Below are 14,052 nucleotides of genomic sequence, written 5' to 3'. Positions count from 1 at the left end.
GGTGTGACATTGACATCAGCAGACTGTTGATTTAATTTTAAATTTAAATACACAAACGGGTATTGCTTATTATTATATTTATGATACAAATTATTAATTAATTTTGATATTTTAGTTAAATTACAGGGACGTCCGTTGACAAAAAAAAATTGCCGATCTGGTGATCCTCGTCCCATTGAGTGTTCGCAACTACTCACGTAAAATTCCCACGAAAAATCAACAGTCAAATCTTCTGGTAAATGAAATTCTTCTCTAATACTTTGATCTGGTGTAATTATATCAACAATACTGATACCGTTGAGATTTTTTTTACCGAAAATACAATAAGCATTATCTAAAACATTGTCAGCACCATTTGTAGCAAAAATACTAGCCTCTGATTTTTTATCCACTTTATTGGTGCATGTTATTTTTATTCCAGTTGACACTAAACAATAACCATACAAAATTTGTATTGCTTTTGAAAATTCGCGTTTAAGATTTTTTTCGAACTCTTTCATTCTCACTGGAAGGCTTTTGAATATATTTTTAACACATACGGTCGTTCCTCTTTCACGTGCACATATTTCTTTTTTTTCCAAACGTCCATTTCGGTCAAACTGCAACTTATATGCATATTCATTTTCTAGATGCTTTGTTGTTATCGTTACATCTGATAATGAACAAAGTGAACTCAATGCTTCCCCACGAAAGCCAAATGTTGATACTTCTAAGAGGTCACTAAAATCACGAAGTTTTGATGTATGATGCTTCAAACCTAGAATATAATTTTCAATTTATTTAAAAACTAGTTGATTTCTATACAAGATCATAATTAACTAGATTTACAAAACAAATGACTTATGAAAGTAATTTTAAAAAATAGTTTTACCTAGTCCTTCAAAGTCATGTTCCAAAACACCGCTACCGTTATCGCTGACGGTAATGGATGTTTTTCCATAATCTACTAGCTTTACATCAATACAATTAGCTCCACTATCAACGCTATTTTCTACAAGTTCTTTAATTGCTACAGCAAGATCCAGCACCACCTGACATTAATGATTAAATCTATTAATTATTATTTCTTTAAAATATAAAATAAAAATGATGGATGCTTATCCTTAACCTTACCTGACCTGAACAAATATGATGAACAGTTTCTTTGCTAATAACATTTATTTTTTTTGATTTCGCAGTTGTAGCAACAATTTCTACGTTTTCTTCCATTATATTTCTTGATATTTTCTTATAATAATTCGCAAGAAAATAACAGTTAAAAAATTACCGGCATGCTGACAAAATAGATATAAACAATTTTTCAAATAAAATGCAGCGAATCAAATCTACGCATATTTTTTGAACCGCATGCGCATTATCAATGTAAACTTTCATACTTTCTTTTAAGATAACCTTATACTATTTTATTTCTATTGTTATTCTAGAATTATTATTATTTATTATTATTGAGGTAAGGTAAAAAATATTATTTATATTGATTTGATAATTTTTATCAAATACTAAAAAAATAATTATAATTAGTTTTAAATTTACGTTAATATATGTAAAATAATAACAATGGCAGTATTTAAAAGTCAACTGATGATATTAACTATTGCTATTAATTTTCAGACAATTAACAAAAACAATGGCATTACGTGGATTGGTTATCGCACGTAATATTCATATGACAACTATTAATAATGAAATTCGTAAAATGGCACGATTGAGAGTTGTTGATAATAGTGACATAGGTAAGAGAGCTATGTTGGAAGGTAAACCACCAAAATGTATTCACGTTTACAATAAAAGTTTGGTTGGCTATATAGGTAATTAATTATTTTACTTATTCATTTCTTAATTACAAAAATAAAACAAATACTAAAACTAATTGTTATCCAGGTGATCGTGTTTTGGTAGCAATAAGAGGTGAAATGAAAAAAGGAATTTTAGTAGGCTTGAGGCAAACACAAAACCCTAAAGTACCAAGATTTGATAGTAATAATGTTGTATTGATTGATGATAATGGTACCCCACTTGGCACACGTATCCATGTACCGATACCACTTATTTTAAGGACAATACTCAAACAAAAAACACATTCTAAGGGTGCTGATTATACCAAACTATTGGCGATTGCTCCAAAATTTGTATAAAATAGACTTGAGTGTCAATAAATTATTAAAACACAAGTTGTATTGTTTGTAAGTAATAAAGTAAAATTTTTCATTCCATCAGGATATTATACCTTAATTTTAAACAAAAAAGATCCATCAATTACATCTTTCATTTCTCATGCAAATTAATCAAAAATACAGAGGGTAAATTTTATTTTTAATTTCTTTATTAGAAACATAAAAGTAAGTGTTCTGAAATGGGATATAAAAAGATATAAAATAAAAAAAGTAGGTAAAAATTTTCAAAATTGTCTTTCCATTTCCATTTTAAAGATTCCACTCAATTGCAGATGAAATTATATTTTTTTCTTTTTAGTAAATTATGTAATTCATGGGAATAGATCAATTAAATATATGGAACTCAGCCCAATAAATAAAAGCAGCTAACATGTACAATCATAATTTACAAGCTTTTTTTTACTCTATTAATTTTGATAATTAAATTAATAAAAAAAATAAAAAAAAATTAACTTGACTTTATACACACTCGAATGAAAGATAGGCAATTTTGTTTTATTCAATACACCATACTCTACAAAGTACGTAAAAAAACAAGTGACTTCATATTTATCATTAATAAATTGATGTTACAAATTCACATCCTCCCATAATTTTTATTTCAATTTATAAAATAAGTTCTACATCATCATAAACATTACTAAGAGTTGTTATTATTATTATTATTATTATTATTATTATTATTATTATTATTATTAAATTTATAGCTTTTTAATTATTAATTATTATGTATATCCATAGGAAGTGGGATTAATATCAAAGACCATCATCATTATATCAGTAAATAACGAAATACAATTTTATCTTTTACTTCTTATTAATTTTTTTGATCCTCCAAATCTTATCAGATGCACTAGCGTACTAACTCTACAAGATATAACACGTTATAATGCGTGAGATCTGATTCAGTCCTGAAGAGTTAAGTACATATAAAAAATTAATTGTTTATCATGTCAGGACATCTCAACTATTATTTAATAATAAAAACGCTCAGTTCCACCAACTCAGGCACGCCTGGCTGTTGATAATAAATACACACAATGTCGCTGCTGGTGCAACTAGTCTTATTTTTTTGTATTTTTTGAAATTTCTATTTAGTATTTAGTTTCTTTTTAGCCTCTGTAAATCGTGAATCAATAAAAAGACACCTCTATAAAACTTCAAATAAATGCATAATATCATACTTTTATGTCGACTAACGATACATTTTGCTATAACTATTTTTAAAATGATATACAAAAACAGTTTATTCATTAAATAAACATACAGTACACGATTTACGCACTAACTATTAATTTAATATTTTTAAGTCTCTTGACTAATAATCTCAATCAAAAATTGTGTTATTTCTTTGCCGTATGTATTTATTTTTTCTAATTTATTATCACGTATTTCTAGACCGATCTGTTTACCCCACATGTTAATACTAACGATTGTTTATATAATTATAAAATATTATTGGACAAAAGTTTTCATTATCACTCATAATCGGTGTTAATAAAAATATTTGATAGTTATATAAACATGTCTTCTTTCTATTTTATAAATTTAAAATTTTTTCATACACTCAAAAAATAGTGCTCTCATGACTCTATTTCAATCTAAGTAAGGGAAAACCTTTTGTAACATTACAATCTCGCAATCCATAATACAGAAAAATCATTCTCATTATTATAAATCAGATATTTAATTTTCCCTTATTTTTGTGTCCAATTAATACGTTCAAGATGTACAAATAATATCACGATTAGAAATTAGCCACCAGCAACGACCAGAGTATACTTAGCTTTTTACAGTAAAAATTACAGCTTCTGTTGACATGCATGTATACATGTAGTGTATACACGTAGATGGTATTATATACATGTATCTAATAACGCATTAATTCAATGTATGAGGACATATTTATAAATATTATTTTTTTTTCTAATAGTGTAAATATTATAAATTTAATTAGTATAAATACAATTGATACGGATTTATGTACCGTTAACATTTTTAGCATTAAAAAATATTTATAAAATTGTTAAAATTATAAATGTATCATGTAATTGTGAAAATTAATTTAAAAAAAAAAAAAAAAAAAAAAAAAACATGATATTCCTCACGCATTTTGCGTACAATCGCTATTAAATTATTTTTGTATGCACTCAGAGCCGAAATTTTTTCGACTTTGGTTTAGATTAAATTAAAATTTTTTCTTGGTATAGTAATTGAATGAGTTGTTATCAATATTTGTCCCATACAATTAAATTTTAAACAGCTAGGGAGAGTTAGAGAGGGAGGATCAGATACAAGATGTGTGGATATCGGAAAGAGAAACACAAATTAACAACAACAACAACTATTTACCCATTTGTAACTCTCATTTACTTAAGAAAATCAAAATTAAAAGCCTGTTCAATTCAGTCTTCATTTTATACAAGAAAAAATTTTTATGTTCCAACCATATAATCATCATTAAATTAAAACAAAATATTCATGATTGACCGTGAATGAATATTCACGGTTTACAATAAAAAAAAGCCATTTTGTGTTATTACAATAATAATAATAATAGTTAATGTACAATACAATTATCAGTAATTTTTTTTGTTATCTCATCAATTTTTTATAAGTTTCCTTTATCTTTATTTTCACATCAATTGTGATTATGGTCAACACGAAAAAAAATCCAGACACCTTGCATCGCAACATGCCATTACGAGACAAGCAGAAGATAAAAATAGGAGCTGAGGATTCATACCTACACATTAGCTAGATCAATCAAATGTACTTAATCTTTCATTCGTTTTTTTTTGTCATAATTATTATTACATCTTATTAATAATGTACTGTATCTGTAAGTTTTTTTTTTTCGATAAATATTTAAATCTTCCTCATCTCGTGTACCATCTCCATTATCACGACCATCATCATTATCATCATCATCATCATCATCGCCATCAAGCTTTCTTCATCCTCACAGGTATAATTATAATATTAATAATAATAGTGTCCATGTCGTTGCGCGCACGCGCACGTGATCGGTGTAACAATTAAAAAAACTTAAAGGCATTATTATAATTATAATTTAAAAAAAAAAAAAAAAATGTTAAGCCTTTTTTATTTACGAAGAGAACAACTTCGGGTATACTTTGTAAAAGGGAAATCGAATTTAATAAACAGGGAAATAGAGAGGAATATTTATTCAGGATTTTAGGACCGGGATTATAATAGGAGATTATTGTGGTGTATTGGGCAACCGAGATATGACGCGTCAGTAGAGATTAATTACTACGAAACAATGTTTAATATATATAAAAAGACTTAGTATTTACGCACATCAAACCGCGTTAACTTAAGCTGACAATATAACATTGTTTCAACATAATTATCCTCTACCTAGATACAATTCTCGATGTAGGCGTTGTGCACCACGCTAAACGGCTAATCGCAATCGTTAAGCGAGCGCCTCAGATTATTGTTGTCTCCTACTTCCTGTCATCGTGGTCACATTCACGGCTTATGTGACCGCCTTTGCCACAAATGTAGCAAACTTTGCCGCCTCCTTCGGGGCAATTACGTGCAAGGTGTCCTGGTCTATTGCAGTTGTAGCAATTCTGAGTAAAACGTGCGGAATCATTGCCACCCTCTGGGCAACTACGGGCCATGTGACCTTGTTTGTTGCAGATGTAACAATTCAAGTCGGGTCCCTGTATCATTAAGAAAAAAAAAAAAAAAAAAATTAATAATCACGTTTAATAGATGATATTGTTTCCACTATTGAATAATAAAAGGAAGAATTTAAAAGATAAGAAAAGAGTTAATAAAAACTAGAAAATATATTGAATGTTTTTGTTACCTGTTGGCAATCTTTTGCGATGTGTCCTACACCATGGCAGCGGTAGCAAAGTTCTTGATCCTCTTTACAGTCACGAGCAAAATGTCCAAATTGGTTACACTTGAAGCACTTCTCGCGGCCTCGAACGAAACCACCGCCGTCTCTGTCACTGCGTCCTCCACGGTCTCCTCCTCCTCCTCTTGGTCCGCCGGTATTACCCTGGGGGCATTCCCGCGCGAAGTGACCCATTCGGTGGCATTTATAACAAGTACTCGAACTCATTTTTCGTCGATTGTTAATCTCTACAAATAAATAAAACAAAAATATATTTATAACAAATCAACATTATTTACTCACTAAAAACAAATAAATTATTAAATCACATAAAACCAATACAACTGATAATAACAAAAAAAAATTTTTTTTAATTAAAAAAAAAATAGAGATATTATTGAGAATACTATTTACACTAATATTACACTAAATAAAATGAATGGTGGGTTGGATAATTTACTTAATTGATAAGGATGCCAGGACTGCAATGAACGAATTGACGGTTGATTATACATATTTTTTTTTTCTTTCATGGCATTTAAAAAGTCTACTCCATTCTTAAAATATATCACTCGCGAGGGGAAAGCTCCGGGAGTGCAAGACGAAGGGAGAGTGTTCTCGTCGGCACCACCAACACCGCCATCGCTGCTACACAAATGGGGAGGTCCGACTCTCTTCTTCTCTCTTGTTAGTTTTTTTTTTAATTTTTTTCTTTTACGTTTATTTCTTTACTCGTATCCTATTCTTTTTTCCTCTCAATCCCGTTGCACCACCGTCGTACTAAAGTGAGAACACACGTAAAAAAATTTTTCAACTTTCTCTTTCTCTCTCTTAATACTAGTTTTATTTTATTATCTTTCTCTTATAAAACCAAAATCGTGAGTCGGCAACGTTCGCGAGGTAAATAAAATGGCATCTTGACTAGCAAGGATCCACCGGGGGTATGAAGGGTACACGTGTTTAGTAGGGCGTCTTATTGTAAACTGCGCATCATTCTACACACTGGAATAGAACATGTCGCATTTGCGATGTAATAAAAAAATAACTAGAAAAAAAAATTAAAATAAATCCGTTGACAAAACTCGATAAAAAAATTTGTAAAAATAAAAAAAAATCAATTAAATATTTTAATGTTAATTAAATAATTATTTTAAACAGAAAATTGACTTGATTTAGCAATAAATACTATTTTTTCAACAAATATTAAACTTTTGAGCAACGTGGCTTGCGCCCCCACTTTGCGAATAACCACGCACATACGCCACGGCGCGAAAATGGCAAACGAGTGACGCCGTTGATAAATTTTTTTTTCTTTACATCAACGGTTAATATTTAACGTCACTGCACATGCTTTGTTAATAATTATTTCATAAAATACACACCTAAAATAATAAAAAATTACAAATTAATATCATAACAATATTCTTTTGTCATTTATAAATATTACATACGCCTAGTAAGATGTTTCGAGGACCACGTGTGGAGTTACACAGAGCGGGCCATGATTATCCGGTAATAGTTAGACCGCCTCGATTAAACATATATATGTATGGATTTACACATATATATATATATATATATATATATATGTATATATCGCGACAGATGTGTATGAATATATATATATATATATATATATATACGTATATGTTGCCGCTGTATAATTGTTGAAACAATAAGTTAATAATAAAATTATAAGTAGTTACCTGATTAAAAAGGTGAATAAATGTGGTATATCTCCTTACGAGTTGTTACAACAGGCGACACAAGTTGAAGCAATGAGGTCGAGATTAATAATGTTTTCGAGTGCTTGCAAAAATACAACCGATGCTAGACCGAACGACTACGGCTACCATCGACTATGGGAACGAGACCGGCCAATCGGCGCGCTAGCTACCCGCCAAACCTCTTATTTGCGATACGAACGCCACCATTTTCCCTTCTCCAGTACTACGCAAGTCAAAATAACTTTTAAAATTTCAAAGTTTTTCGTTTATTTTTTTGTTTTTGTTTCCTGAAATTGATAATTAATTATAAGTTTTGTCATAAAAATTTGATTTTTCAGATGCTGTCAAGTTTTCACCGAGCGATTCACCTGTTTGAAATGTAACGATTCTCCAAACTTGACTCGCTGAATTTTTTAATTGGACCGTGTAAATGTCGGGTGAGTTGAAATAGTGTCGGCGTACCGGCGTCTTGAAGCACGAGGTTGCCAAAAACTTGCGCAGATGACGACACGCATAGTCAGTTATTTGGCAACATCGCAAGTGGCTGTAGAGACTGATATTTTTTTTAATTTATTGATGCATTTTATTGGTAAATAATGATATTATCATATTAATTCCTACTTTTTTTATTGGATCTATTATTAAAACCTGACATTTAATTTCTTATAATTTTTCATTCAAGAGATGATATTTATTTAGAGCATACTTCCGTCGTTGAAGGGTTACATGGAAATTTAGCAAAACATTAGAATGGAAGTAGAGCGACATTTTTTTTTAGAATTTTACGGTGGCTTTTGTAATTTTTTCTTTCAAAATATCAAACGGGTGACAGCTACTTGCTCCAAAAGTACTGTTGAGTAAATATTTATTTTTGTTTATCATTGAAGGCTTTGATTTAAAAAAAAAAATTATGTCTGAGAAAAGAAATATTGAGGAGACTCATGATAGCGATGATGAGTGGGTTGGTCCAACACCCAGTGAAGCTGCTCCAGTAAAAAAACAAAAAGGTATTTTGTAACCTCTTTATTGATATTTATATTTATTATAATTATTTGTATCTATAATTTTAGTGGAAAATTTAAATCCTGAAAATAACAAATGTATGACTATTTTATATGATTGCTTTCAGTTTTGGAGTATGAACAAGTTTATATTAACAATTTACCTTCGAGCGAGTGCTATGAAAAGTCTTACATGCATAAAGATGTTGTGACACACTTGTTGGTAACAAAGTAAGTATGTTGTATTTTTTTTTTTTACATAAGATATGAAGTATATTTTTAATTAAATTAATTTTTTTTGTTTGATGATAGAACAAACTTCATAATGACTGCAAGTTCCGATGGTGCTGTTAAATTTTGGAAAAAGCAGGATGAGTCAATAGAGTTTGTAAAAAATTATAAAAGTCATACGAAGGCTATAAAAGGTCTAGCAGGAAGTTATGATGGAGTTTTTGCTGCTACTGTAGGTCTTGATCAAGTTTTAAAAGTTTACGATGTTACTAATTTTGGTAATTATAAGTTATAAATTTGTTGATAAAAAAAATTGTGTTTAAGTCAATGTCTTCAATTTATTCAAATATTTTTAACAGATATGAATAATATAATCGACTTATCATACGAACCATCGTGTGTCGAGTGGGTTTACTCAACTGGAGATGCAATACCAGCTATAGCTGTCGCTGATCAAAATTCATCAAAAATTTACGTATACAATGGACAAGAAACTAGCCAAATCCTCCATGTTTTTGAACATCTTCACCGTAAACCCGTTATTGTAATGAAGGTATTATAAACATACTCGTATATGTTGAAAAATATTTATTTCAATAATTAAAAAATAAACAGTTCTAATATTTTTTAGTATTACAGTTTAATGTAGCTTACGATACTTGTATATCAATTGACCAAGCCGGAATACTGGAGTACTGGACGGGCCAAAAATCTCAGTACCAGTTTCCAAAATCAGTGTCTTTCGAATCTAAATTAGACACTGACTTATTTGAATTTGCTAAGAATAAAACTTGTCCATGTGGATTAGCTGTTTCTCTTGATGGCAAACGTTTTGCGACGCTGAGTAGTGATCGTAAAATACGGATATTCACTTTTTTGACCGGTAAATTGTACCGAGTGTTTGACGAATCCTTACAAAAGTTCAGTGAACTTCAACAAATGACACAGCAGCTTCCAAATATGGAGTTCGGTCGAAGGTTGTATAATATTCCTTATTCATTTATTAAATAACAAAAATTTTATAAAAATTAATTTTTAGTTGCTAATAATTTAATTTTCATATACTAAAAAAAAAAAATAACTTGATTCTAGAGAAAAAATCTTAACCCAAAAATATCATTTTGAAGAAAATGAATTTCTTGAGTCAAGAAGAAAAATTATTAAGCTAAAAAATTATTCTTGGTTTAGGTAAATTTATCTTAGTTCAAGAATTTTCTATCTTTACGCAAGAAAGATATTTTTTTCAAAATGGTATTTTTCGATCAAGATTTTTTATATTGAATAAACTTTTTTTCTCAGTATATAAAAGTCTTATGTATAATAATCAAATAAATCATCAGTTATAATTATTAGTTGTAGTTATCAAATAGAGCCGTATAATTATTTACTCTAAATTAATATTTGCAATCAGTAATTGACCATTTGAATGATTATTTTAGATCATATGCATCCTTTGAGCTTCCTATTAATTTACCTTTATTATAAGCTTCAATCAACACACTGATTATTTTATAAGTTTATTGACTATTTAATTAATTTTTATAATATTCACTGACGATCCCAAGAGTAAAAGCATTAGAGTTTGACTAGTTATTAATATTCCACTTCTATTGAATTTCTAACCAAGTGTTAATTAAAAGAATATATTTTTTGTTGCAGAATGGCAGTTGAACGTGAATTAGATAAAACGAAAACTAATTTAGGCAATATAATTTTCGATGAATCTGGCTATATAATAATGTACAGTACCATGTTGGGAATAAAATTAGTAAATATATATACAAATCGTTGTATACGAATATTAGGAAAACCCGAAAATCTTCGGCCAATGCAGCTAGCATTATTTCAGGTAACTTATTTATGGATTTAAATAACATAAATAATTTAATATACTCATATCACTCGTTAATCATTAATATATTAATTTTTTTATTTACAGGGTAAATCACGTCAAACAGGAGTAGCTGTGACAGTTGAAATGCAAGCCGCAGATAATCCAACGCTCGATCTAATAAAACCCGACCCGACACTTTTTTGTACAGCGCATAAAAAAAATCGATTCTACTTATTTTCACGGCGTGGACCTCAAGAAGTAGAAGGACAAGAGAATGATAGAGATGTCTTCAACGAAAAACCGTCCAAAGAAGATATTATTTCCTCAACTGAAGCCAGTATTATGCAAAAGATTTACGACACAGCTATTATTCACACAGCTCTGGGTGATATTCACGTATCATTATTTGGCAAAGATGTTCCCAAGACCGTTGAGAATTTCTGTGTACACTCGAAAAATGGATACTATAACAGCCACATATTTCATCGTGTTATTAAAGGGTTTATGATCCAAACGGGTGATCCTACTGGAACTGGAACTGGTGGTGAATCTATTTGGGGTGGAGAATTCGAAGATGAATTCAAGCCCCATTTGAAACACGATAGACCTTACACGTTAAGTATGGCTAATGCTGGAGCTAATACCAACGGCAGTCAATTTTTTATAACTCTGACACCAACGGTATTTATTTATTTTATTTTTTTTTTATATTGTAATTAACCATTATAAAAATTTATTTTTTTAATTTAATAATTCCATTTTTTTTATTTTTCCAGCCTTGGTTAGATAATAAACATACGGTATTTGGACGAGTTATTAAAGGAATGGAAGTTGTACAAAATATAAGTCAAGTTAAAACTAATCCGAAGACAGACAAGCCTTATGATGACATAAGAATAATTAGCATCACTGTTAAATAAATAAATTTTTATATGTTTGTATGCCAAGGAAAAATTTTGTTTCTAATTTAATAAACTTTTTGCTGTACAAATAACTAAGTTACTTTGTTTTATAAATTTAATCATTTCAGTTGAGGGTTTTCTTTAATTGATATTACACATAATAGGTTTAATTAAATTACTTGCAATCATACAGTACTTATAAATACATTAACGCTCAAGCGGTTAAAATTCTTTAGAATAAATTATAAAAATGCATTCCCTACAAAATTAAACCACATTATTGTTGATAGGAGTTTAATTATATGCAATTAATTTCTATTCTAAGACGTAGAATTTGAACACAAGAAGGTGAACCATATGGTTTCTGTAATTGCGAAATTTGTAATTTGAAATAGCTTGATGTAAATCTCTAAACAATTAATAAAAGTGATTTTAGCAAGAGTAAGTCGAAGAATTAAATTTAAATTATAATCGGTTATTTGGGGATAATTTTATTTTATTTTTTATACCGAATACGGATTTATAGCTTGAATGTAGTTGCGATAAATGTTGTTAAATATCAATATTCTTTTGTCATTCATGACTTTAAATTAATATGATAAAATTACATATTATGAATTAAAATCGACTATAATTAATTTAATTATGTTCAAATTAAAAAACTACCAAGACGCTGAACATAAGAAAAAAAAATAATAGAAATTTAATTAAACGAAAATAACGTACTTAATTAATTCGTATTTCATGCAACGAAGCGAAGAATAAATAAAAATAAAAATAAACGGAAATGTGTCACGTTAATAAATATGATAAAATAAAAAAAAAAAAAAAAAGCAACTCCTGTTGGAACAACATGGAAGAATTAAAATACCTAATCAACTCTATTGATTGCGCGTGTGTATTCTATTGATTAAATGATTAGTAATAATTTAAACTGAAAGTAATTTTTTTTTAACACTCAACTTATTTTTAGCAAGTGTCCTTATGTAGTAAGATCATCATCAACGCGTTCTATCATGTTACCTTCTCGAATCAAAGAGCTTCCAATACCACAAACATCACCGACATTTCAATGTCATCCAACATCTCCACAACGCACTTGTTTAACAAGTATACTAAGACCATATTGTCCTCGTGATCATCAATATCCCCAGCGATAAATGAAATTTAGATACCGAAAAACATTTATGTAATCAATTTACCCAGAACATCGATTCCTGGTGTTACTAATTGATTAGCAAATTATCATTTTCGCTATCACTAGTTTAAATTATTAGTGTAAAAATAAATAATAAAGTTAAATCATTAAATGGATACAATATTTTATTTCTTTCTTCTCTTGGTATTCAAAAATATTCTCTAAAATTACATACAATAATATGATATATTTATTATATATAGCAGTCAATTTAAATAATGTTCATTTTTTTATAGTAATCTGACAAGTTAAAGATACGTCAAAATAATATTTTTAAGAAAATTAAGCAGGTAGTTAATTTGGATGATCTTTATTACAGAAGTTTTTTTATTTTTTCGTTTTTCTTATATACCTACTCAAAAATGAGAACATATTTGAAATAAAGACCATCCTGTAGCATATAATTGGATAAGTAAATCTTTTTATATAAAGAAATGATGACGATGGTTTATTTTAAAATGTGGTCCACAGATTAAAGATTCGATCTATGCCACGTAGCAGCAGTGTGTGTATTTAAAAGGGTAGTATAGTAGCCTTAAGGGCAAGAATAAGCAAAGGGATAAAAAAGAGATGGAAAACTGAGAGGTCAAGTGGGCCGTAGACAAAAGCCTCTTCGGAAGCGATGACGCGGTTCACCGACCACACACAATAGGCATAACATTTTAAGAAAATGTTTAACAATAGTTTTTTAACTTTGGCATGTACGCTTGTTTCTTATTATTTAAATATTCCAGACCTTGTTACTCATTTATGTACTTCCATTTTTTTTCTGTACTAGAAACAAAATTCTATGCCGCTAATTGTCTACTTTGTGTGGAAATTAACTTACAAGAATATTCTTATTCTTATAAACTAATTAAGTTTTTAAAAATAAACTTATTAGCTATTAGGTATAAAATTTATACTTTTCGATGAAACATTTAGATACAATTTTAGGCTACTTGTTACATAAGAGTTATACACATTTTCTGCTTTATATATAGACAAGATAGTTGTTATAGAAGAACTAAAAGATAAATTTATTCAAAACTATATTGAAAATTTTTTCTAATGCAAAATGAAAATTTTTAATTCATAAAAAGAAAATAAAAAGTTCATGAAATCAAGG

The 14,052-nt window shown here is 28.9% G+C and overlaps 4 protein-coding genes across 8 annotated transcripts; 2 read left to right on the top strand and 2 right to left on the bottom strand.

Annotated features, from left to right (window-relative positions):
- Positions 1-5: 5 nt before the first annotated feature.
- Positions 6-1,306, bottom strand: LOC123263310 (mismatch repair endonuclease PMS2-like; the record flags this gene model as incomplete). The annotated part of the gene is made up of 3 exons (XM_044725946.1): positions 1,114-1,306; positions 872-1,031; positions 6-757 (listed from the first exon to the last, which is right to left on the bottom strand). Coding segments are annotated over exons 1-3 (1,008 nt in total), but the record flags the coding sequence as incomplete, so codon positions are not given.
- A 43-nt stretch (positions 1,307-1,349) lies between these two features.
- Positions 1,350-2,211, top strand: LOC123263313 (39S ribosomal protein L14, mitochondrial). Of its 2 annotated transcripts, none has more exons than XM_044725951.1 (3): positions 1,350-1,450; positions 1,612-1,808; positions 1,882-2,211. In XM_044725951.1, exons 2-3 carry the CDS (start codon positions 1,628-1,630, stop codon positions 2,133-2,135), a joined length of 435 nt encoding a protein of 144 aa, XP_044581886.1. In that variant the 5' UTR covers positions 1,350-1,450; positions 1,612-1,627; the 3' UTR covers positions 2,136-2,211. The 2 variants fall into 2 exon arrangements, with proteins under 2 accessions (XP_044581886.1, XP_044581887.1); XM_044725952.1 differs by having other exon boundaries at positions 1,368-1,455.
- A 2,310-nt stretch (positions 2,212-4,521) lies between these two features.
- Positions 4,522-7,939, bottom strand: LOC123263311 (CCHC-type zinc finger protein CG3800). Of its 4 annotated transcripts, XM_044725947.1 has the most exons (4): positions 7,758-7,931; positions 6,512-6,831; positions 6,019-6,299; positions 4,522-5,869 (listed from the first exon to the last, which is right to left on the bottom strand). In XM_044725947.1, the coding sequence occupies exons 2-4, from the start codon at positions 6,582-6,584 to the stop codon at positions 5,648-5,650; spliced, it is 576 nt and encodes a 191-aa protein (XP_044581882.1). In that variant the 5' UTR covers positions 6,585-6,831; positions 7,758-7,931; the 3' UTR covers positions 4,522-5,647. The 4 variants fall into 4 exon arrangements, with proteins under 4 accessions (XP_044581882.1, XP_044581883.1, XP_044581884.1 ...); XM_044725948.1 differs by lacking the exon at positions 6,512-6,831 and having other exon boundaries at positions 7,758-7,939; XM_044725949.1 differs by lacking the exons at positions 6,512-6,831; positions 7,758-7,931 and adding an exon at positions 7,503-7,580.
- Positions 7,940-8,138: 199 nt separating this feature from the next.
- Positions 8,139-13,060, top strand: LOC123263309 (peptidylprolyl isomerase domain and WD repeat-containing protein 1). Its single transcript, XM_044725945.1, has 10 exons — positions 8,139-8,367; positions 8,461-8,785; positions 8,908-9,010; positions 9,092-9,288; positions 9,370-9,563; positions 9,650-9,987; positions 10,670-10,859; positions 10,950-11,525; positions 11,621-11,792; positions 12,720-13,060. Exons 2-9 carry the CDS (start codon positions 8,689-8,691, stop codon positions 11,762-11,764), a joined length of 1,839 nt encoding a protein of 612 aa, XP_044581880.1. The 5' UTR covers positions 8,139-8,367; positions 8,461-8,688; the 3' UTR covers positions 11,765-11,792; positions 12,720-13,060.
- The last annotated feature ends 992 nt before the right edge of the window (positions 13,061-14,052 follow it).

The sequence above is a fragment of the Cotesia glomerata genome, linkage group LG4, assembly GCF_020080835.1.
Source record: "Cotesia glomerata isolate CgM1 linkage group LG4, MPM_Cglom_v2.3, whole genome shotgun sequence".
Taxonomy (NCBI): Eukaryota; Metazoa; Arthropoda; class Insecta; order Hymenoptera; family Braconidae; genus Cotesia; species Cotesia glomerata.
Note: the sequence above shows the minus strand (reverse complement) of the source record. Positions and strands in the feature narration are given on the sequence as shown.